The 24369-nt window shown below is 39.8% G+C and overlaps 2 protein-coding genes across 4 annotated transcripts in view; both read left to right on the plus strand.

Annotated features, from left to right (window-relative positions):
- The first annotated feature begins 608 nt into the window (after nt 1-608).
- On the plus strand, nt 609-17355 carry LOC116700120 (clustered mitochondria protein homolog). Of its 3 annotated transcripts, none has more exons than XM_032533015.1 (31): nt 609-1070; nt 2019-2077; nt 2310-2372; nt 2685-4135; nt 4760-4914; nt 5012-5183; nt 5659-5799; nt 5901-6031; nt 6127-6281; nt 6936-7061; nt 7278-7425; nt 7611-7703; nt 7920-8138; nt 8872-9047; nt 9165-9473; nt 9610-9743; nt 10837-10926; nt 11025-11125; nt 11276-11428; nt 11974-12036; nt 12126-12373; nt 12462-12546; nt 13042-13195; nt 13771-13910; nt 14051-14131; nt 14287-14412; nt 14726-14847; nt 15062-15155; nt 15245-15379; nt 15483-15556; nt 15646-17355. In XM_032533015.1, the coding sequence occupies exons 4-31, from the start codon at nt 2728-2730 to the stop codon at nt 15689-15691; spliced, it is 5079 nt and encodes a 1692-aa protein (XP_032388906.1). In that variant the 5' UTR covers nt 609-1070; nt 2019-2077; nt 2310-2372; nt 2685-2727; the 3' UTR covers nt 15692-17355. The 3 variants fall into 3 exon arrangements, with proteins under 3 accessions (XP_032388906.1, XP_032388908.1, XP_032388907.1); XM_032533017.1 differs by having other exon boundaries at nt 9610-9731; XM_032533016.1 differs by lacking the exon at nt 2019-2077.
- A 67-nt stretch (nt 17356-17422) lies between these two features.
- The window catches only part of LOC116700121 (lissencephaly-1 homolog B), a 15006-nt gene continuing 8059 nt past the window's right edge, over nt 17423-24369 (plus strand). Inside the window, exon 1 of the mRNA XM_032533019.1 lies at nt 17423-17620. The gene's annotated coding sequence lies outside the window, so the exon portion shown is untranslated. The remainder of the gene's footprint in view (nt 17621-24369) is intronic.

Below are 24369 nucleotides of genomic sequence, written 5' to 3' on the forward strand. Positions count from 1 at the left end.
TGTGGGACTGGCTCTAATGGCTGTAATTCTGCACCAAGGCTTTTTGGGAAAGAGACTAGATATGGTATTAGGGGACCACTAGGTCTATATAAAAGCATCAAAAGAGCACCATGTCATGGGACCTTTAACGTGGGCCAATAGTTTACCTGTGATCAAATGGTGTGGCCGAAGCTGAATATTTAAATAATGCAGTGAACAAATTAAATGAAACTAAATTAAACTGGCTTATTAAAGTTATTAAATGAACAGGTGAACATACTGATGAATTGAGAACATTAACAGGAACACTTTTGATTGATGAATTTATTGACAATCATTTGGCGATATTGAGTCTTTCAATTACTGCATTCAGTTACTGCAAACTACAGTATCCCTCACATGTAGTATTTAGCTAGTGTACTGGTACACACGTAACTTGTCTCCTAGCAAACGTCCCATTCTAGAATGTTCCCACAGTTGTCTTGGAGACTGTGCTCAGAATGTTAATGTATCACTGCAGAGATGCCATGGCAACCAGAGAGCTACATTCAGAAAGCTCATGGCTACATGTACATGAAGAGGAACGGAGGCAAAATACTGAAGGCTTCATTCCAGGACTTTGTGTTTGCGAAGAGGTTAGCTGTCTCATGCCTTGTCTAGTTTTCAAAATATAAAGAGGCGCCAGACCTCTTGCTGCTGCTATTTATACTCCTGCACATGCTCACATTCAAGGTTAATAGAGAGTGCATGGACCGGTCTGAATGCAGGAAGTTGCATCATGAACGGTAGAGAGGTTGCCCTCTTCTGGACTTGGATGGGTACTAAGTGTGTAGATGTGCATGTTTGTGTGTGTGTGTGTTTGTGTGTAAGAGAGGGCCTACATGTTCTTTCACAGCTCCTCTCTACCCATGAAGGGCAGACACGAATATGCGCTGACACAGTTTGTGTATCGTGGTTTTGCAGCAAGGACAGGGGAGCCTCCTGCTGAAGAGGAAAGGAACTCAGCTCTCTGATTTCAGCAGGTTGAACAGCAGAGGATTCTGGAGAAGATGACACAGACTGGCAGTCTCTCCCTCTCTCTTCACCGGCTGGTAAGGCCCATAGAATGATTACACTAAAGTCATATGGATCATACAAATTCATTATTTCTAATGTCTAAATTGATAAAATACCATGATTTAATTAAATATCAAACTGCAGTATTCATGTTCAAAGCAAGAAATAGCCTATTGCCTGGGAATATTCAAAAGATGTTCATGAAAGGGAGGGAGGGTACGATTTAAGGGGAAGAGGAAATTTTAAGATTAATAGATGTAGAACATCAAAGGAAGATTATGTTTATCAATGTGCGGAGTTAAATTGTGGAACAAACTAAATGAGAACCTAAAGCAATGCCCGAACATATTCCTTTTCAAAAAAAGTACAAAGAAATTAGTTTTAGAAAGTATAAAGAAGCACTGTAGAAAGTTTTGTTTGTGTTTTGTTTTGTTTTTATTTATATATATATAATATGAGGGTATGTGTGTGTGTGTATATGTATGTATATGTGTGTGTATGATATAGACATATAGTGTGTAGTATATATATATGTATATATATATATATATATTATATATATGTATGTGTGTGTGTGTATGTGTATATGTGTGTGTGTATGTGCATAGTATGTAGTAATGAGTATTGTGTATATGTATGTATATGTACATAGTGTGTATGTATTTGTGTAGGTATGTGTATATATATATATATTATATATATATATATATATAGCAACATAATTATAAATATTGTAAAGCAATGCAAGAATTAAAGGGGTAGGAGTACATAAGTTTTACTTCTTCCTACTCCTTTTCGCACATGTAATAGAGGGATGTTAAAGAAGGATACTTTGTTTGTTATGTTTCTCTCCAATTTTTTTGTTTTATTATTTCTTTTGATTATTATTTTTATTTTTATACACTTTCTCTTGCATGTTCGAAATAAAGATATCAATCAATCAATCAATCAATCAATATGGATGCTGTTTTCTTCTTCTTCAGTTTGAGATACATGCACATGGATTCGGCTGCACCTTTGTGTTCTTGTGTGCTTGAATAAGGTGTGTTACGTTTAAGAACACTCTAATTGGGATTCAAGACATACAAATTGAGTCTAATATCCTGTTGTTTTGATTTAGACATCTAGAGTTACAGCTGTAACTCTAAATGTCTTACAGTTACAGTTGGAACTCTAAAGGTGATTTTTCCTTAAAAATCAAAATATTTCCTTAAATTTTGTTTTCATGTTTTCTTAAAAGTTGTACTCAGCGTATCTTCTCATCTGTGTTCCAGGATTCACACATGTCCAACAATATTCCAGAGTTCAGTCTCTGAGGTTTTCAAGTCCTTTCCTCTGTAAGGTGACACCACTGCAGGAACAATTCATAATCTTCCTGTTATCAGCTGTTGTCTAAGGCTCTTAGCTGCTTGCATTCACACATGGCACACAAACAGACACACATGTGACAGTGTCTTCTGCTGCAGTTCATACTTAGCAGCTTGATTTAAACTAATAATGCATGTAAGATTTAACAAGTAAATTAATGTCAGGTTGAAAAGCATAATTTAATTGCATATAATTTGGGAAAACTTACATATACCTGTACAATACATGTAATTAATAATGTCCCTGAACCCTTATACATACTGTGGTCTTTTCTCTCTTAGGCCACCTGCACAGTTGTATTGCTCTTGTGTGGACAAAGGCACTATGGGAAACATAGTCCAATGCTGTCACACACTGTCAAACTACTGTAAGTGTAAGGATGCAGCAGTCCAGGGTGAGGCGGAAAGATCCCCTCTGCTATCCAGTGATGAGAGTGAATGTAAATTGCTGTCCGACGACTCGGAGGACGATCTGTTAACCGCCTCCACCGGCGTGACAAACCCCGCCCTCGAACCAGAGCACTTTCTGTTTCCTGACATCGTCCTAAGTAGCACACTGGGAGGGGACGTGACTCTGGTGGAGCCGATGGTGTGTCTGCTGGTGTCTGAGGAGGAAGAGGGAGTGAGGGTGGATGAGACGGGAGATGAAGGACAAGAGAGGAGCAACAGGTGGAGAAACAGGGGGGTTTCTGAGGTGGAGACACAGACCGAAGTGGACACACAAATCGTTATGGGGGTGCAGACTCAGACTGAGTCACAGGAAGAAGTTCAGGCAACAGAAATACGTGAATGCGACATTGAGACTGTAGAGAGTAAAGTAAACACACTAGTGAATACTGGCATTACAGAAGAGATGGTTGTGGATGTTTGGGAAGAACAGGAAATACTGAGACAGGTGGATGTGCTCTTGGAGGCACAAACATCCCGAGAGAAACAATCAGAAATTGTCACTAAAGTGATGTCAGAGAAACAAAAGAAAGGGATAGACTCTGGACCCTGGGCTGACATGGATATTTTTGTTGAGGTGCCAGGGAAGGTGGGAAGACAAACAGAAGAAAACAAATTGGCCTTTGGAGATATAGACAAGGAAGCCAAGCAAGAGCGGAAAGAGAATCACATCCATGAAGAACTGACCTCCACTTCAACAAAGCATATATTTCAAACAGAACAAAATGCAGAGCTTATAGATAAGTTAAACACTGATGAAGAAAGTGTTTTTAAGTTACAAAAAGATAATTTTACTGCTCAGGAAAATACAGACTTTGCCTGGACAGAGCCGACACAGGAGAATGTTAAAGACAAACTACATAACATTAATTCAGAGTCTGAGAAGGGGACTGAACACATTAACAATATGGATGAGAACATTAAGTCACAAAAGGATATTCAGCTGACAAAATACAGCATCAAAAGCGCTGGCATTGTGGATAGCTTTGACCCTGCTGAGTGTGGTGTAGACCTGACACAAAAGAGCGATCCGGATGATAAAGAGATGGGACAGGCGACTGTGGCATCAGATCAGAATGTAAATGAAATGGGCTGTAACATTAATCATGGAAAAACAAACAATCTGTCTGAGGACCTTACGAATCAGTCAGATGGAAGTACAGAATATATTCATTGCCAGGAACCGGCAAAAATGGAAGAGGAGGACAAAAAGACAGCTCTGTCTGAGATGAAGAAAACCTTGTTCTTAATTGACAGGCTGTTTCTGGCAGCACCACATGTCAAAGGTGAGTGGTTTTATCTAACTGTGTTCTTTGCTTGTATTTTCAGTGGTTTTTTTTCAATGATGTGAAATTCAAACATTCCAGTTGCAGCTTTTACAGTGGGTCATCACACTATGGAGGATAGTTTTATTCAGAATTCAAAGTAAAAGAGGAAATGGCCAAACTCTTATGAACTGTTATAATATTTTAGTATTCAGCCATCATTTAATGGTAAAAACATTTTAAAACCAGATGCAAAAGGGCAAACACAAGAAGGAAGGTGTGAAATGGAAAAACTATATCTCAATTTATTTTCCCTTCCCATTTTTGTATATTTTTTTGTTCTCATTAATTACACATTTCAATTTGAGCATTTCACTTTAAGTGTTTGTTGTTTTTCTTTTAAGTGATGAACATTTCACAAATTATAATTTAATAATGACCATTTATAATTTCAGTATACAATTTACTTTTCCAATTTCCTTTTTCTTCTTGACATTTAATTATCACCTAATTGTGCTGCATTGATATACCGTGTAATAGTATTTTTTTTCATTTTACCTTTTTAATTTTAGTTATGGGAAAAACCGTCCTCCATAACACGTTTTCATCCTCACACCTTTATTTTTTCTCTTCTGTTGTCCACAGCGCCTCCAGGTCAATATGAAGAAAGCCCTGAGGATGGTCGCCCACAGCAGTCTGATGCAGATAAAAGGAAACTCAGCATCAGTGACATAGATCTCCAAGGGACAGACTTTACTGTCAAAATTCAACCTCCTGGAACAGAAAGCTTTGAGCTTCAGGTTCTGTGAACCTCTGCTCTGCTCCATTATCGTCTTAAAAATCCTTCCCTGTATCTTCACATGTTTTTGAATCACTCCAATCCCACTCTCCTCTCAGGTCTCAGGCCAGATGTTGGTGGAGGAGCTGCACCAGGTGCTGATGGAGCACGAGATCACCTGCCATCGCACATGCTTTTCCCTCCAACTGGGAGGCATCATGCTCGACAGCCTCACAGAGCTACGCTCTATCCAGGGCATCCAGGACAGAGTGCAGATCAAGGTGGTGGAAGGTAACTGCCTCATCCTTTTCTTTCTTCTTTCTTTTTGTGATGAACAAAGCCAGTGTGTCATTCACTTCAGAATGCAACATTGTCAGTTTTATTGGACCTCAAAACATCACATGGTTTTTAGTCTGAACAATGCTGACCTGTCATCCAAAACTGGTATTAACCTCCACAGGTGTCATTTGCTTTCACTCACCTATAGATGTTCCAGTCACTTGCATCTGCATTTTGTAACAAAAAACAATAAAAAAACAACACTCAAATATTGTCTGTTGTTCATTTTCCAAGGTAATATCATATGAACTTATGATAACATAATTTGTTTTTCTCACTTTATACTGCCTTGTTTTGCCATGTTGTCCAAACGTGTTGATTTGTTTATCTTCTTTCATAAAATGCCAGAAAAATATTTCCATTCATTTGGCACTTGTATAGGATTAAATGAAACACTTTACAAGCATCTTTTCGGATCTTGTTGCAGATTCCTACACAGTGCGTGATGCTCGTCTTCATCTCAGACATGTTCGTGATCTTCTGAGGAGCCTTGACCCCGCAGATGCATACAACGGAGTAAACTGCCGCTCACTCTCTTACCTGACGTTTTACACCAGAGGAGACAGAGGCATATTAATCTCTCATTACTTACCTCCTCACATCAGGTTTTGTCTGAGCATTTCTGTCAGTAACCATTCATCACTTTCATTTCCATATTCATCCTTTCAGATAGTGACAGGTTAGTGAACAGGGGAGCTTCTGAAAAGGAGTCCTTTGACTGCAGCCCTCCAGAATACATCCTCCCTGGATGTAAGGACCGACCACTTACACCACTGCAGCCACTCAGAGATGACTGGAAGGTGAGCAATCAGATGTTGTGATTGCAAATACAACGATTAAACATGTGTTCAGTTATAGTGAAGCAACAGTGAGACTTGTGAAAATATCATTACAGCCATTACAGTGTCTGCGGGTTTTGACCATGAGCAGCTGGAATCCACCTCCAGGAAACAGGAAGATGCATGGGGACTTAATGTACATCAATGTCCTGACAATGGAGAACAGAGAACTCAACATAACATCCTCTACACGCGGCTTCTACCTCAACCAGTGAGTGCTAAACTGTTCAGACATGTGCACGTTTGCCAAACTATGAAAATTGAAAACATTTTAGCCATGCTAGCAGTGTGACAATGGGGATAAAAATGTTGGTCAGTCCACTACTTTTCTCCAGATTGAAAGACGATTGAAGGATTTTTTGATGGATTGCCATGGCATTTTGTACAGACATATTATATGGATTGGCACTCCAGACATTCCTGAACTCCCACTGGATGAAATGTAATCACTCTGGTGATCCCTTAACTTTTCATATCACCAGGTTAACGTTAACAATTTGTCAATTCTTCATTACCAAATACAAAAACTAATGACATTCCCATCAGCCTTAGTTGAACTAGTGGTAAAGTGCCTGCTTAGCGTCAGCATGTTAGCACTGCATTTGTGAATATTTAGGATATTGGCATTTAGCACAAGGCACCACTTTTCCTGAGTGCAGCCTTACAGAGCTGCTAGCATGGCTGTAGACTCTCAGTATCACTTTCATATTTAATTTTTTTCAAGTTTCACAACTAAGCATATATTTATTAGCGCAACGCCAACCCCAGAGAGCAGAGAGCAGTAAACTAACAACAATTATTTACCATGATGAGGACAGTAGAAACTTACCTGGATTCAACTTGTGCTTTGCTCTGACTGCTCCAGGTCAACTGCCTTCAACTTCAACCCAAAACCTGCAGTTCCCAAAATCCTTTGCCACTCTCTAGTTGAGCTGCTGAGTCAAGTCAGCCCTGCTTTCAGAAAAACCTTCAGTGTCCTGCAGAAGAAGAGGTGAGCAAACTATAATGATCACGCTAGAAACTACATGCTAATACAAGAGCAAGTGACACACTGTACATATTTATCCAATATGTGGATGCAAATACAGCAATGGTAATTTACATGAGGCTCTGTAATACTAGATAGTGACATTAAATACTTGCATGACAATAAAACAGTTATCATCTTACTAAATGAAAATGTTTTCTGTCACTATCTGTTGACCAGAGTTCAACAACACCCTTTTGAGCGGATCGCAGCTCCTTTCCAGGTGTTCACCTGGGTCGCCCGTCATGGAGATCACACCCTCGATTGTGTCAGAGAAGAAGAGACACACACCAGTCGCATGGGCCAGGACGAGCACACAGCTGGGCAGGTTATAGACATAAAATAGGGGAAACTAAATTTGAAATTTCAGAAAGATTTAACATTGCAGTATAGTACAGAATTTATGGCAGATATGCACTCACACATACAAACAAACAAAGGTTTCATTGTGCATCTGAGGCAAACGGACAGTGACGGTGATGCTGATAGGTAGGTTGTGTTTTATGGCCACAGAGTCGGGACTGGAATGAGGAGCTGCAAGGATGCAGGGAACTTACCAGAAACTCCCTTCAGGAGCGCCTGCAGAGAGAGAGGAGCATATTTAAGGTGAGACCACAGAAATCTTACTGTGACATCTTCTGTCCCATTCCCAGGAGTACAGATGTATAAGATCTCAGATGTATAAGACCGCCTACCTTTCTTCTGTACTGTTGATCTTTCATAACAACGAACGGTTCCTGCTCTGGTGTTATATTGTATTGCTCTTTATTGAAATTAAGGAAGTGACACTGTGTTGACCAAGATTTTAATCTCTCTATCCAGACCAACAGTGACTTTGTTGCCGCTGCAACACGGGGTGCTGTAACTGTTATAGACGGTAATGTCATGCCGTTAAACCCAGGGGAGGTGCCTCATATGCAGATGTTCATCTGGAACAACCTGTTCTTCAGCCTGGGGTTCGACATAGCTGAGCACTACCGCCCACTAGGGGGCAACCCTGCTGCTCATGCTGCTGCCCTGTGTGACCTGAGAGGAGCACAGGTAGATCCTCACAGCAATACCAGCTGAGTTGTAAGGTGTTTGGGATGCATTTACTGTTTTATCTGTCCTTTTTAAAAGTATATTTGTTGCAGAAGGGACAGTATTACATTCAATAGTTCTGCAAGGGTGTGACTATGTGAATTTTAAAGGGGAAAACAATATTCATAACAGTCATACACCATAAAATAGTCTCCCTGCAGTTGCAGTTGCATTTGCTACTTTTCTTCTTATATTTTCACTTTCAAAATTTCAACAAATATCTACAGGATATATATGTATATTTATATAAATTTTTGTATATACACTACCGGTCAAAAGTTTGGGGTCACTTACAAATTTCCATGCCACTCCATTATAGACATAATACCAGCTGATCTGAATGGGTGGCTGATCTTTAATGCAATATCTACATTAGCCATTATCAGCAACCATTCATCCAATCATCCAAAGGCACATTCTGTTTACTAATCATTTTTCATTTTAAAAAACTAACTGAGAAAACACTGGAGAATCCTTTTGCAATTATGTGAGCACATAATGTAATTTGAAAACTGCTGACCGGGTTAAAAAAACAATGCAACTGACCTCAGCTGGTATTCTGTCTATAATGGAGTGCAATGGAAATATATATATATATATATATATATATATATATATATATATATATATAGTATATCCTTCATGTTCTTGCCAACATGTTCTTGACAAAAATACGTATGCTGCTTTGCTACAGGCATATGCATCTGTGGACATAGAGGGGCTTCACACACTTGGAACAGCTGTGGTGGATTATCGTGGAATCCGTGTTATCGCTCAGACCATCGTTCCTGGGATACTGGAGAAAAATCAAGAGCAGTGTGTTGTCTATGGCTCTAATGACTATGGAAAAACTGTTTTTACACACCCCAGGTAGGTAACACATACACTCACAAAAAAACACAATAACGTGTTATTTTTCAGGTATTGAGAGCAAGATTAAGTATAAATTCAAACAAGCAACCTTTAATTTTCTCAACATTATTCCAGATTTCTGAAGCTTCTGGATAAAACGAGTAAACCGCTAAGAATCCAACGTCACAAAGTGCTCGACCACAGAAACAGCCCAGTGGAACTTTGCTCTGGCATCGAGACCAAAGGCATCCTGGGTAATGACGGAAGACCCTACATCTTGGACCTTCTCCGAACCTTCCCCCCTGACCTTAACTTCCAGTTCTCAGAGACAGAGGAGAGGAGGGAGGTGCCGAAAGAGTGTCAGAGCTTTGGTTACCCACGGCAACATCATCACAGCTTGGCCAGCCTGAGACCAGAGCTGATAGAGGCCTTCGTCCAGCATAGGTGAGGAAGAGTAGATGTGGAATCCTTTGCTGAATGCTTGGACACCGATACAGCCCCCATGTAACTAGTAATCCAGCAGGATGATCTGAGTTTTGGAAATGGATATTATCTCTCTTTTTTGTGTTTTCTGTTGCAGGTATGAACTTTATGTCAAGATGGTGTCCCAGGGGCTCATTCAGCCAGAAGAACAAGATAAATCCACGGAGAAGAGTGAAGAGCCGCTCTGTGAGCCGAGAACTGGGGAAACAGCCACAGCCGGTGCTGACATGGGTGAATTAGACCAGCTAAATTAGGTGTAATAATAAACCAGGAGAAAATGGGTTTCTGCCAGGAGAAATCAGGCTGAAATCTGAGTGAGGAGATACAAAATAAGCCAAACAGTACTAAGACATGTAAGTTCATTTTTGACCTTGGAAACAACAGCTGGAAAAAAAACAATCTCATTACAAGGTCCATTTAGTAGTTGTTTTGGAGCTTTCAAACACATTGCATGTTCTTCATCAGCAGACGTAGTTTATGTTCAGTTGTTCTGAGGACCTCTCATCCATGTTGGCTGACAAAGCAGACGTTGGACATTTATCACCAGTGGTTGAATGTAACTATTTGTTGATGCACTGTGCTTACTTAAAGTACAATTTTTACTCCAGAGTATTCATTTTCTGCTACTTTATACTTTTTCCCACTACACCTGACAGCTATAGCTACTATTTACTTTACAAATTAAGATTTTACGTCCAAAACACTGGATAAATTCTTGAAATTGGAAAAATTTGTTATAGATTAAAATAACCAACAGTGTAAAAACTCATTTACATTTGTTCCACCTCAACCTACTACCACATTAAAATGTTGCTTTCAAGTTTATGCACCAATAATAATGACCCAGTGATATGATAAATAATAATATAACTCTTAGAGAGGAAATTCTGCCGCATTATTGCTTTTCATGAATACGTACATTTTGCTGATAATAATTATATACTTGTTGTTGTACTTAAAGGTCCCATGGCATGAAAATTTCTCTTTATGAGGTTTTCTAACATTAATATGAGTTCCCTTAGCCTGCCTATGGTCCACCAGTGGCTAGAAATGGTGATAGGTGTAAACTGGGTATCCTGCTCTGCCTTTGAGGAAATAAAAGCTCAAATGAGCCGATCTGGAATCTTGCTCAGATTACTTAGCCCTTTCTCTGCTTTGGCTGGCCAGAGACATCGTGGCTTTCAAACAAGCAAACTACACAGTTAATAGACCCTCAAAATATGCAAATATTCATTGTTAACTCATGATTGAAGCCAAAGTGGTGAGGATTGTTTCACTGTGTGAAAGATTACTCTAATAATGCATTCATATTTTACTTTTGTAGAAAATGGGATTAGGAAAGCTTGTGAGGCTGTCCGATCCGTGAGTGACTCCAGCTTTGACATCCGCTTCAATCCTAATGTTTGCTCTCCAGGTATTAAACAAACTTGTGTGCACACACACACATGGTCATGTATATAATGTAAAAATGAAAAAATCAAACTATGATTGAACCGTCTGTCTTTGCTGCAGGCGTTCGTTTCTCCTCTGAGTGTGTTGGGGAGGTTCAGAAGCAGAGACAGTTGTTATGGGACACGGCTGCTTTTCTACTGTCCAATCAGATTGCAGCAGTGGTGAGTCTTGTGGAGTAAAAATCTTCAGACCTATCATGTGCAGTTTAAGATGATATGGATATTTCCACTTTCTGTGTGTGTGTGTGTGTGCGCGTGTGTGTGTGTGTGTGTGTGTGTGTGTATGTGTGTGTGTGTGTGTGTGTGAGATAGCTTAGGGATTGTCTCAACCACACAGTAGTGCCAATGGATGGAGAAACCCTGACCTCAGTGCTGCACCAGCGAGGCGTGAACGTACGGTACCTGGGCACCTTACTGACTGAGCTGGACAGGGTGGAAGAGAGAGAGAAACTCAGCCACATAAAGGTACTTACTTGAACTTACTTTTTTTGGGTGAAAGATTGAGTAAGATATTTATAAATTTGGCCTGATGGCGGTCCTCTACATTTTGTTTCAGGCAGAAGATGAGGCTATAATGTAGATATTATTATTTCAAAGGCCTATTGCACAATTGTTTCTTGTCCTTCGACTCTTGAGGAACATTGCAAGAAGACAAGGAAATGAAGCTACAGAAAAATGCCTGTAAACCACTGAAGATTAAACCTGCTAGACCACAGAAATGTTAATATCTCCAATACACTAAACAACAAATAACAAGGACAAGACAACTGTGGGCTTAGGCTGCTACTCATCTTTGCATGTCAATCTTAGACTTAGGTTAGATCAAAGTTCTTTAATTATTAAGTGTTTATCAGGTCTATCCCTGATCATTGTTTTCTTAATATGATAGAATAGAATACAACGTTGTGTTGTATAGAACATAAAAAAACACTTGTAAATAAAGAATTGCAACAAATGTCAGGATGCTGACGGTCTCCTGATCGCATAACTGATCAAATGTTCCTTCACAGAGAATTTCTATCAGTGAAGTCATCATCAGAAGTGCAAAACACATCTTTAGGACCTATCTACAGGTGAAGTGCTCAGAGTGAAATATTAAAGTAACATTTCGCAATCTAGCATGACTTTTTTTAATATCAAGATACTTCTTATTTTCTCCCAGGATGTGGAACCAGCAGCTTTCTCAGCTGCCGTCAGTCACTTCCTAAACTGCCTCTTGAGCTCCTCCTCCTGTCTCACCGACTCCTCCTCAGATGAGTTGCTCTCTCGCCGCAGGAGCAGACGGCGAAGGAGCCACGGGAGTCGAGTCATCTTGTTGACAGACAGTGTGTGGGCCAGACTAACGCCCAGTGAGCTGTGGGGCCGGATCAGGACTGAGGCTGGAGTTTATTACCACTACACAATTGACAGGTGTGTGTTTGTGCATGTGTGTGTGCGTGGGCTCCATGTACTGTAAATGTGCATCAGGATTTTACACTGCCATCCTCTCTGTGTCCAGTGAAAGTGTAGATGAAGTAATAGAAAAGCACAGCCTTCAGAGGATCTCCTTACTGAGAGAGATTGCCATCAAGACGGGCATCCAGGTCAGACCTAACATGCTTCTCTTCATAATACATTTACCTATAAAATTAAATGAATTCTGTCTATCTTAAAGTTGCACTATAGCAGTAGGTTGAGCTGAAACCACACCAACCAAGTTCTCTTTTGATTGAAAACTCACCAAAAATGGTTTTAATGGTCGAATCTGCGGCAAAAAATGTTTTTGTACACCATTTTAACCTCTGTCAGAAGCCAAGATTAGATTTAGGTATTTTTTGGCCACACCTCTATTCTGTCAAACTCACAGAGAGAAAAATACCTGCTCATATTTGATGCTTAATATGACAGAGGTCTGACTACATATACAGTTGAGTGCTGGTTAAGGACATTATGCTTCAGGATTTGTGGTTGCTGAAGTCCATCAAGCCCTTAACATTTTAAATTGTCTCCAGCATTGACTGATGTTAGTTGAAATGCAAAGTTATGTAGTGCAGCTTTAAAATGCAGCAGTTCCCTTGTTTCATTTTCTCTGTATTTAGGTGCAGCTGAGGGAGTATGTGTTTGAGTCTCGCCACAGGCCAGTGTTTGGCGAGGAAGATGTCATCAACATGTTCCCTGTGGTCAAACATCTCAAACTTACAGCAACGGATGCCACGCAACTTGTGCAACACGCACAGGTGGCAGTACAGCAGGGTGAGAAAACATTAAATATGAACATGAAATACGGTATATATGTCTACATTTAGTAGCGTGGTGACCTTGCCTGGATGCTTAAAGTGGTCATTAACTGGAGGGCCCATGTGGAAAACTATCTATTGTTTCCCTAAAAGTATCAATACACAGTACTATCACATTATTCACCATATAACACTACACACACACACACACACACACACACACATAACTCATGAGGTCATGTTTTTGATGTAGGAAGTAAACAGCATATTTTACATTCACATGGTCCAGAAAGTTCTATCTTCCTTTGAGTGATCTAGTCTTTAGAACACTGTTGAACTGACAACACAAATGGACATTGTATTGTACCCATTTTAAACGGATTTTTTAATTCATTTTAGAGTCATGTATAGGATGATTACTAAAGTAATCTAAATTATCATTTTTATTTAGAATACCTTATTAACTACTAAAAAACTAACTTTCTTAGACAATGACAACCAACTGGATTTAGTGTACTTCGTGTAAAGAGCAGATGCTATTATTTTTGTAAATTCTAGGCTCATCGGTATTGTTTTTATGTTTGCTTTTAGGGCAACTCAAAGATGGCTATGAATTGATTAGCCATGCCCTGACTCTGTTCAGCAGCGTGTGTGGGGTCCTGCATGAGGACGTGTGCATGTGCCTGCGTCTCCTGGGACAGATCTGCTACATCCTGGGGGAATATGCAGATGTAAATATGAATTACATAACTTGTTTTTCTACCATGACCTTTTACCTACGGTAACTGGTTCCAGACTTCTGTATTGTCACCCATGACAATTTTTGAGCTTTCATAAAGTAATGTTCCCCTTATTTCTCCATGTCTCACAGGCCCTCAGCCACCAGGAAAAGGTTGTTATGACTACTGAGAGAATAAAAGGTATAGATCATCCACAGACCATACAAGAGTATGTGAGTTCCTTTACCTTTTTCATCAATCCACAAACAGATAGTTGTACCATAACATGCCAATCCTGTTGTTTTCTTACAAACATCTTCCTTAATTCCTTTAATGTTATATTTCACTTATGACGTCACAAGGAAGTATTCTCCTTTCTGCAATTCAGATTTACCTGGCCCTGTACTGCTTTGCTGGAGGCCGACATTCAACCTCCCTACAGCTGCTGTATCGCGCTCGGTACCTCACACTGCTTGTGAGTGGAGAAGACCATCCCCAAGTCGCACACCTGGATGTAAGTGGGATCTCACCTACTGTACATAGTGTTGCTCTTTACTTTTTTGCACAAAAATGTTTGATTCCTTTCAAGTACTGTAGTACTGACTTTTAAGATGATTAAAGTGTTCGATCAGGACCCCACATGGAAAAAAAGAACTTGAGTATAGTTTCTTTTTTCTTCTTCTCAACAAACAAGAATAAGGTAGATAAAATTCTGGAAATCCAAACAGGCAATGGCAACTTGAATTCTTATTTGTGCTAGAAGGTATAATTACATATTGTCCATCTGATGGTGCTGTTAATGTTCCTGTTGTGCTCCATGACATTAGAGTATGCTGGGTCTAGTACTTCATGGACTGATGGAGTATGAGCTTTCCTTGAAGTTTCTACAGAATGCCTTCATTTCAACCTCAAAATACCACGGTGCCATATCCCTAAAGCATGCACACAGGTTAGACAGTTTGTTGTCACGTACCTCTGTTTTCATGTATTATTAAATTGATCAAACACAGATTGCAACACATTACAATTACAGACAATTTGAGAAAGTGATAGAAATGCGTTAGAACCCAGGTGTCTGTGATTGTCATATTCATATATGGTTCCCTCCCTTCATTTTCTTTATTTAAAAGTTTCCATTACCTCCATGTTTATCTTCTGTGCAGTCATCATCTGCTCGCCACTGTGTACGAGAGTAAAGGAGAGTTTCGATCAGCTCTTCAACACGAGAAAGAAGCATATTCGATATATAAAATCCAGGTATGCTGGAATGCCATCTTTGCTGTTGTTATATATATTCCATATGCTCATAATTTTAATTGAGAGACTTCATTGTTGCACACATGCAGATTGGGGAGAACCATGATAGTACAAAGGAAAGCTCAGAGTACCTGAGGAGCCTCACTCAGCAGGCTGTGATCCTCCAGAAAGCCATCAATCATATCTACAGCAACACACCCAGTGCCTGTATTCCACCTCCAAAGGTTTGTACAGCACATAAACACATGCATGCAAACAAGAATGAACCCCCTGCCCACATGCATTTCTGATTGTGTGATACTTAACCTTATCTATGTTTCTCTCCAGTTTTCCACACCCAGCCCTCTCACAATCCTTCACCAGCTCAACCTGACATGTGGAATCATTCTCATTCCCCTCAGGTGAACACTGAAACATTCCCAGTTATGGAATTTTAAAAAAACACTGATGTGTTGGTTTTAATGTTTACCTATTATGTCTTTCTCTCTAGTGCAAAAGAAATTGCAGACCTGAGGACTAAATTAAAGGGAAAGTAAAATGTTTAAATGGAAAATAAAGAACTGCAGACAACAACCTTGAAGTATGGACCAAAGGGAGAAAATATTACAATAGAACATCTGTGTAGTCAGCCGGACTCCTGAAAATGACCATGGACAAAGAGCAACTATGGCAAATGGAAGCCTGGAAAAGGGCTGGTGTTAAGTAGCCTACTTAAGAAAACAACTAAATAAGTTAGTAAGGAAATTTGTTTTTTGTAGATTATTTCTGTGTTTTAACAATGATCATAGGCAATGCACCTTATATCATTGGAAAGCCTGATTATTTCCATTTTAAAAGGTGACATATTTGTAAGGAACATGCATTTGTGGGATTAGCAGCAAAACTGAGCATGTGGGTTGCGCCTAGAAAAATTTGCCAAATCTTCACTGAGAGTGCCGAAATGCTTTTCTTTGTTCGTTCCTGTTTGGAGTTGATTGGTAGATTGGGTGATTGAAGATTGAAGGCCACCCAAGCTGATCCTACAAGTGTTCAATGGGTAGAGGTCAGGACTGCAAGCAAGCCATTGCATCCTCTCCACTCCCACATTCTGGAGGTAGCCTCTGCTAAACCTCGCTCTGTGGGGATGATGAGCGTTGTCATCTTGGAGGATTTAGTTTGGTCCCAGACTGTGGAGATATGGGATTGCCATTGGTTGCAGAAATTCATCTTGATAAACCAATAAACAGATATGTCCTGTTACTTCAGACTTCAAATCACCCAATCCACAAAACAAGAGTCAACAAAGAAAAACTGTTTGGTATTACAGAGAATATTTGGCAATTATTTCATGGACGCAACCCACATACTCAGCTCTGCTGCTCATCCCACAAATGCATGTTCCTTACAAATGTGTCACCATTTATAAGGTATTTATCAGGTTTTCCAATGGTATAAGATTAATTGGCAAGAATACATTTTACCACAAAAATATAATCTACCAAACACAAATTGTCTTACTTTCTGTGCATAGTTTATTTCCAGTAAGTGCAGAGGCCCTTACTAAAGTGAGACAGGTTCAGCTGTCATGTTGTAGTCCCCTGTGTGTCCACTGGGTTTCACACTTGTGCCATTAACACTTTAACACATTAACATTCATAACATTACCTTTCCAAATATTAAAATAATTGCTGTGCTTGTTTTGGATGTGTATGTCCCTTATTATTTAACCCACTTTAATGTCATTATTATCCAGGTGACTGTAAAAAAATAGACATTTGAGCATCGTATTTCTTCATTCTATTAGAACAAGAAACTTTGTGGCTCTATAAACTGGCAATCACAGCATTACATTTTGGACTGGTGTCAAGTGAAACTTGGTGGAGTTAGTCCATTGGCACCTAACAACTAACTGACTGTTATATTAATGAATACCATTTGAGATATTACCCCAGATAACTGCTATTTCATTACATGGCTTACAACTTTTTTAGTTATTCTGAAATGTATCCATATAGTAAGTGTACAATTATTATATATTTTTTATTTCCTGGGATTTGTTTCATTATTCACTATCTATAGAGCACCCGCATGGTTTGCCTCTAAGTGACATCTTTACAACAGCCTGTCCTTTTGCTGCTCATCTCATTGAGAAACGTGTTTACAATTCAAATTTAAACGTGGCTGTAGAATGATACATAACAATAAAAAATACCATAACCAATGTTTATATGGTGTGTTTACCTTTAATTCCAACCGCGAAAGAGGTGCACGCTGCGCGCCTCCGCTCACCTCAACGTGCACGCTGCCGACATCCAAACGCGACCGTTAGCTGGGGCCGGGCGAATGCTGTGGTACCAAAGAGGAAAAAAAATCTGACCGACCGTGCTGGGTGATGTGAGAGAAGTCACAATACCACATCAAAACAGGGTTTTCTATCGCATGCTTGGACTAGTCAAGTGGATATGAGATTGAATATTTGTTAGAGGGTAAGTTAGTGTTTTTACACTCGTCTACGTTTTTGTTTTGGCACTTAGAAAGACTTGTTATTTTTTGACGACGAATTGCCTGCAGTCTCTGCGCTTACCCGATCCGATCTCAAAATGGCGGAGAGGCCGAAAGCTAAGCTAAGTGGCAAAGTTGGTATTCACAAGAGCATCGATGTAGAGACTGACTTCATGATAATCCATTGTGATATTAGTCAACTACGCTGCATGTGATTGTCATCTTAATACCAGTTCGGCGCTTCTCGGTCAAGGCGTGATTTTTATAGGGACACTTGTTGTGAAACCTAGCTGAGCATTTGGCTAACGTTAGCCTCGTCTATTTATGGAAGTTCTGTGGTGATGAGCTAACGTGGTACGTTAGCTGGATAAGCTAATTTAGGTGCTGTCAGCTTGCTGCCATATTTTGCACATCAAATATTCTGATGTTGTTATAAACTGCATAAATCAAATGCTACGTTTTGAATTTGAAACGTTGACCATATTTGTTGTGGAAACCTCCTGTGTGTTTGAGAATAACGTTATACTATAACAGTTAGCTGGCTAGCTAAACCACTGTTGTTTTGTACTGGGGAATAACCGCTAGCTAATAGCTCTAAAAATCAAACTTAGCTAGCTATATCCCACTTCCCTTTTAATAGTAACTAATATTTTATTTTTTAGCAATCGACTAGGTTGTTTAGCTACTTTTTGGCGTTACGTTAGACCAACGCCCTATGTGTGTTTTCTTATGGTGGCTTTGTGTTAGTGTAAATCTAGTCTGCTCAAACTGACAGCTCCAGTGAACGTCTACGTTATCGAGCTAAGCTAACGTTAGCTGGAAAGGGCGTTGCTGAGCCATTGCTGCAACTTTGCCCTTGTGGCCATCGAAGCTTGGAAAGACGTCACTCGAGCCAGATTTTAAAACGAGTCCTATTTAAAAAAAATATATTATGGGTTGTTTTCATGCATACTGCAAGCTCCCGACTATGATTTAAGAAATCACAATCAGAGTAGAGACTCTAAAAGGATCAGTACGAAAATACTGATAATCAACAAGGCTGTACAGATTTTACTTGAGACGTACAAAACTCATGACCTGAATTTCACTAAAGTTACCTAATTAGACAACTAGTAATTGTCTCCTGCTATTGCATAGCATTACATGTGATGGTCTATGCCTGTAGAATAGGATATGAAGCTGACAGGGAGTGGGTTCAAGTTTTCAAAGTTATTTGGGATTTAAAGGTTTTGCCTATTTTACATGTTTTGAATGGTGGTGTTTTTAAAAGTGCATTGAATATTTTAAATCTGCTACATCTTGTCCTGTATCCCCACTTACTATTTTCTCCTTTGTATGAGAACAACTGCAGTTATTCAAGTACTATACTTCAGAGTTGATTCAATATGGGGCGACCTCTAGCTCACCCAGTAAGAGCGTGCGCCCCATGAAGGATGAGGCCTTTGCTGCGTGTTATCCCCCATGTCTTTCCCACCTTTCGTGTCGATCCACTGTCACTAAAAAGCCCCCAAAAAATAATCTTTTAAAAAAACAAGTTGTTTCAATAATATTTCACAGTCTTGTCACATTTTAATATTGGACTGTTGATAATGATAACTGAGTGTGTTTTAGATAAAGGTTGAGTACCTTTGGAACTGAGTGAGTGTTTTTATTGTAGGGCAGCATACTGATATTACAATAAATCCTGCAGTGATTAAGAGACAGGTAATGAAGTAGTGTAGGCTGTCAGTTAAAGAGGGGAAATGATGGGCGCCCAGATAGCTCAGTTGGATGAGCGGGCGCTAGACCTGCACGATATTAGAAAAAACTGACATTGCGATATATTTTTTCCCCTTAAAATATGCAGTACAGGCCAAAAGTTTGAACATACCTTCTCATTCAATGCGTTTCCTTTATTTTCATGACTATTTACTATGTGTAGATTATCACTGAAGGCATCAAAACAATGAATGAACACATGTGGGATTATGTACTTAACAAAAAAGTGTGAAATGTCTTATATTCTGGTTTCTTCAACGTAGCCACCCTTTGCTCTGATTACTGCTTTGCACACTCTCGGCATTCTCTTGATGAGTTTCAAGAGGTAGTGAAACCTGAAATGGTTTCCCAACAGTCTTGAAGGAGTTCCCAGCGATGCTTAGCACTTGTTGGCCCTTTTGCCTTCACTCTGCGGTCCAGCTCACCCCAAACCATCTTGATTTGGTTCAGGTCTGGTGATTGTGGAGGTGCAGCACTCCATCACCCTCTTTCTTGGTCAGATAGCCCTTACACAGCCTGGAGGTGTGTTTGGGGTCATTGTCCTGTTGAGAAATAAATGATGGTCCAACTAAACACAAACCGGATGGGATGTTGCATGTCACTGCAGGATGCTGTGGTAGCCATGCTGGTTCAGTATGCCTTCAATGTTGAATAAATCCCCTACAGTGTCACCAGCAAAGCACCATCACACCTCCTCCTCTATGCTTCACTGTGGAAACCAGGCATGTAGAACCCATCCGGTCACCTTTTCTCCGTCGCGCAAAGACACGGCAGTTGGAACCAAAGATCTCAAATTTGGACTCATCAGAGCAAAGCACAGATTTCCACTGGTCTAATGTCCATTCCTTGTATTTCTTGGCCCAAACAAATCTCTTCTGCTTGTTGCCTCTCCTTAGCAGTGGTTTCCTAGCTGCTATTGGACCATGAAGGCCTGATTTGCGCAGTCTCCTCTTAACAGTTGTTCTAGAGATGTGTCTGCTGCTAGAACTCTGTGTGATATTCATCTGGTCTCTAATCTGAGCTGCTATTAACTTACGATGTCTGAGGCTGGTGACTAGGATGAATTTATCCTCAGCAGCAGAGGTGACTCTTGGTCTTCCTTTCCTGGGGCGGTCCTCGTGTGAGCCAGTTTTGTTGCAGGGCTTGATGTTTTTTGCGACTGCACTTGGGGACACATTCAAAGTTTTCGCAATTTTCCAGACCGACTGACCTTCATTTCTTAAAGTAATGATGGCCACTCGTTTCTCTTAGCTGATTGGTTCTTGCCAAAATATGAAGTCTTGCTGTTGTCCAATAGGGCTGTCGACTGTGTATCAACCTGACTTCTGCACAACACAACTGATGGTCCCAACTCCTTTAATAAGGCAAGAAATTAGTTATAAATTAAAAGAAACTAGAATATGACCCATGTTCTCAGTTATTTCACACTTTTTTGTTAAGTACATAATTCCACATGTGTTCATTCATTGTTTGGATGCCTTCAGTGATAATCTACAATGTAAATAGTCATTCCCCCATCTCTCCCATTTCATGTCTTCAGCTGTCCTTTAGAATAAAGGCCTATAAAATGCCCCAAAAAATCTTTAGAATAAAGGCCTATAAAATGCCCCAAAAAATCTTTAAAAACAAAAACGGCATTAAAGCATCAAAAGAGAGAAGTTTTTTGTTTTTAACAGACACACCTTGGCAAAGTTTGAAACCAGAATCTGCTACAGTGAAGTTTAAATACAGTCCTATCCCAGCCCTCAGTAACATCTAGAGTCATTGCTCTGTAACAAAACCAGCAGAACGCTGCCATCAGAACGTTGGTTAGGTGTGTACAGTAGTTCTTTCTGGGGGATATTGGTATTGACAGATATGCGGTGATAAAAATACAAATCCTGTGATAAATGCAATACCTGCCTGCAAACTACGTTTGCGTCTTCCCAGAGTTTGTTAAAGTTCGGATAGACCTACGTGTAGAAAATGGCAAAGTGTACTGTAGACATGGCTAGATCACAGCGATGACCGCTGTTGGTTACAAGCGGTACCCAGTTTTTTGGTAATGCGTCATGTAGGTCTCGAATTTCAATATTTATGGTCTCAAAAGGTCTTAAGAAGGTCATCGCAGGTGACGTCTTTAAACGTCTTGTTTTGTTTTACAATCAAAATATACAAGATAAAAGCCAACGGTATTAGATAAAACAGAAAAGTAACAAAGAAGCAATTATTTTTCTATCAATTGTTTCTGCACTACTCTAAGATTGATGGACGTCTTTCAAAGCCAAACTGTAATGTTGTCAACAAGGCTTCTTTTCGTGTGACGTAAAGGTGACATTTGTGACTTCACACTGAAATAATAAAGCTTATCTTGGTTGAAATACTAAGGCAAAATGTTTGTTTATTTATCACCAGAAACTGACCACAGGTTGTGTCCACACATGTATAGTGTTTGATAACTTTGCAAGCTGTTTGGCTTTCCTCTTCCTTTGGTTCAATCGGTCTGCAAATTCATTTAAAGCAGTCACTACATTTTCTAAAAAATGGACTGTGTTCAGATGATCACACAGGTTTTAAATGAACCCCTCTCTACATTTCTTCTTGAGTGTTGAGTGCAGAGATTAGCCTGATACACAGACAGGACCTTAAACCTTTTCTCTTGATTTATGACCCTGACAATGTTCTCATCGTTACAGCCTAGATAGCTGTACGTTATCTTTCAATTTTGATAACTAGAGGACTTGCAGGACCAAAATACTTTTTTAGTGCCTGAAGCCAGGACTTATATTCTCACTTGTTTATATATCTATGCGTTCCTTATAAAACATTTCTCTCAAATCCAGTTGCTGATGACGCTCAGCAGTCTCTTAGGCAGGTGCAGAAGCTACCAAGATTGTCTTGCTTACGTAATACTTAGAAGGTTGGTCTGTTTGGTCAAATGGCTATTTTTGAACCAGGCTGAGATTGCTGTTCAGTTAAAATTATAGCTCTGTCCTGTGCGCTCCGAGCACCTATCATGTTCGCAGGCAGGGGGAAAAAAGTTCTTTCTAGGACACTTCAGGCTTGTCTCTGGGTAAATGTTTTTTTGTCTGCTACAGCTCATCTTTAAAGTAAAAATACGCAGAAATCAATCTCAATGTAATTGACAGTTTCCGCAGCAATCAGTTATTTCCTTGAAAGAGTATTTTGTGTTTAAAAGCAGCAACTGGCAATGGATGGTAAACAGGCAAGAACACTGCACCAGACCACGACGGTTTGCTGTCAAGGTCCTGTCTCCGTGTTGGCGGTTAATCCTGTTAGCTACTGTCCCGTCCCTTCTTTACTTTGTCAGTTGTATGGAGGACTTGTGGTCTCTCTCACTTAAAAATGCACACGCACACACACACACACACACACACACATACACACACACACACACACACACACACACACACACACACACAAAAGGTTGTCTGGTCTAGCCACTAAGCAGCTTAGTGCTATTGTGGCCCCAGGTGCCAGCAGAGTTGAAGCTCATGAAGTGAATAGTCTTAGTAGCTTCACAGTCACGGAATGGCGTGTGTTGATCTGTTCATTGGGATGGCCACATTGTCCCAAAAATTCAGATTATATTATAACAAAGAAAAGCTATTTTAAACTCCCACAGTCACAGCCAGCGTTTACCACTGGCACACTTGATGAAGCCTAAAGATTACATTTTTGATACGATAATTACTACAAAGAATCCGCTGCTACCTGATCTTTTGCTAATGACACATCCAGAGGTTCAGATCAGGTGTGCAAAAGGAAGAAAAATGCTGCTAGTCCAGTCTGGAGTTGTACAATACATATTTGTTCCAAGTATACTTGGAAAATTCTATTTAATGTCGATCTAATTTAATCTACTTTTGTAAAAATTTGTAGTAAATATTTGTATCTACGCAATTTTTCCTACTTCCCAGCAATGATGATTATTTAAATGTTGATGTGCTTTTATTTAAATGTTGAATTTCTTTCCTCTCTGTTTTATTAAAGGTTTTTTTTATAACTTCTTGTGAACATTTATTTTATAAACAACCTAGTTATACAAGTAGCTGTGCGCCGATTATACTCACTACTGTGTGTGTGTGTGTGTGTGTGTGTGTGTGTGTGTGTGTGTGTGTACAGGCCAAAAGTTTGAACACAACTTTTCATTCAATGCGTTTCCTTTATTTTCATGACTATATTGTAGATTCTCACTGAAGGCATCAAAACTATGAGTGAACACACATGAAATTATGTACTTGACATAAAAAGTGTGAAATAACTGAAAACATGTCTTATAGTCTAGTTTCTTCAAAGTAGCCCTTTGCTCTGATTCGTTGCACACCTTGACATTCTCTTGATGAGTTTCAGAGGTAGTGAAACCTGAAATGGTTTCAACAGCTTGAAGGAGTTCCCAGAGATGCTTAGCACTTGTTGGCCTTTTCCTTCACTCTGCGGTCAGCTCACCCAAACCATCTTGATTGCTTTCAGGTCTGGTGACTGTGGAGGGCAGCACTCCATCACTCTCCTTCTTGGTCAATAGCCCTTACACAGCCTGGAGGTTGTTGGGGCTGTTGAAAAATAAATGATGGTCCAACTAAACGCAAACCGGATGGGATGTTGCAAGTCGCTGCAGGATGCTGTGGTAGCCATGCTGGTTCAGTATGCCTTCAATTTTGAGTAAATCCCCTACAGTGTCACCAGCAAAGCACCTCCACACCATCACACCTCCTCCATGCTTCACTGTGGAAACCAGGCATGTAGAAAAGCGCAAAGAATGTCGCACATAGACACGGCAGTTGGAACCAAAGATCTCAAATTTGGACTCATCAGAGCAAAGCACAGATTTCCACTGGTCTGATGTCCATTCCTTGTATTTCTTGGCCCAAACAAATCTCTTCTGCTTGTTGCCTCTCCATAGCAGTGGTTTCCTAGCTGCTATTCGACCTTGAAGGCCTGATTCCTCTCTCCTCTTAACAGTTGTTCTAGAGAT

This window comes from Etheostoma spectabile, chromosome 13 (assembly GCF_008692095.1).
Source record: "Etheostoma spectabile isolate EspeVRDwgs_2016 chromosome 13, UIUC_Espe_1.0, whole genome shotgun sequence".
Taxonomy (NCBI): Eukaryota; Metazoa; Chordata; class Actinopteri; order Perciformes; family Percidae; genus Etheostoma; species Etheostoma spectabile.

What these genes read in the sequence shown, in the direction of transcription:
- LOC116700120 (XM_032533015.1), top strand. Translation starts at nt 2,728, where the DNA reads ATGGGAAACATAGTCCAATGCTGTCACACACTGTCAAACTACTGTAAG. An exon ending in TTACACCAGAGGAGACAGAG is followed by an intron (nt 5,800 to 5,900) that starts GCATATTAATCT and finishes TCATCCTTTCAG; the next exon opens with ATAGTGACAGGTTAGTGAAC. An exon ending in CCAATCAGATTGCAGCAGTG is followed by an intron (nt 11,126 to 11,275) that starts GTGAGTCTTGTG and finishes TGTGTGAGATAG; the next exon opens with CTTAGGGATTGTCTCAACCA.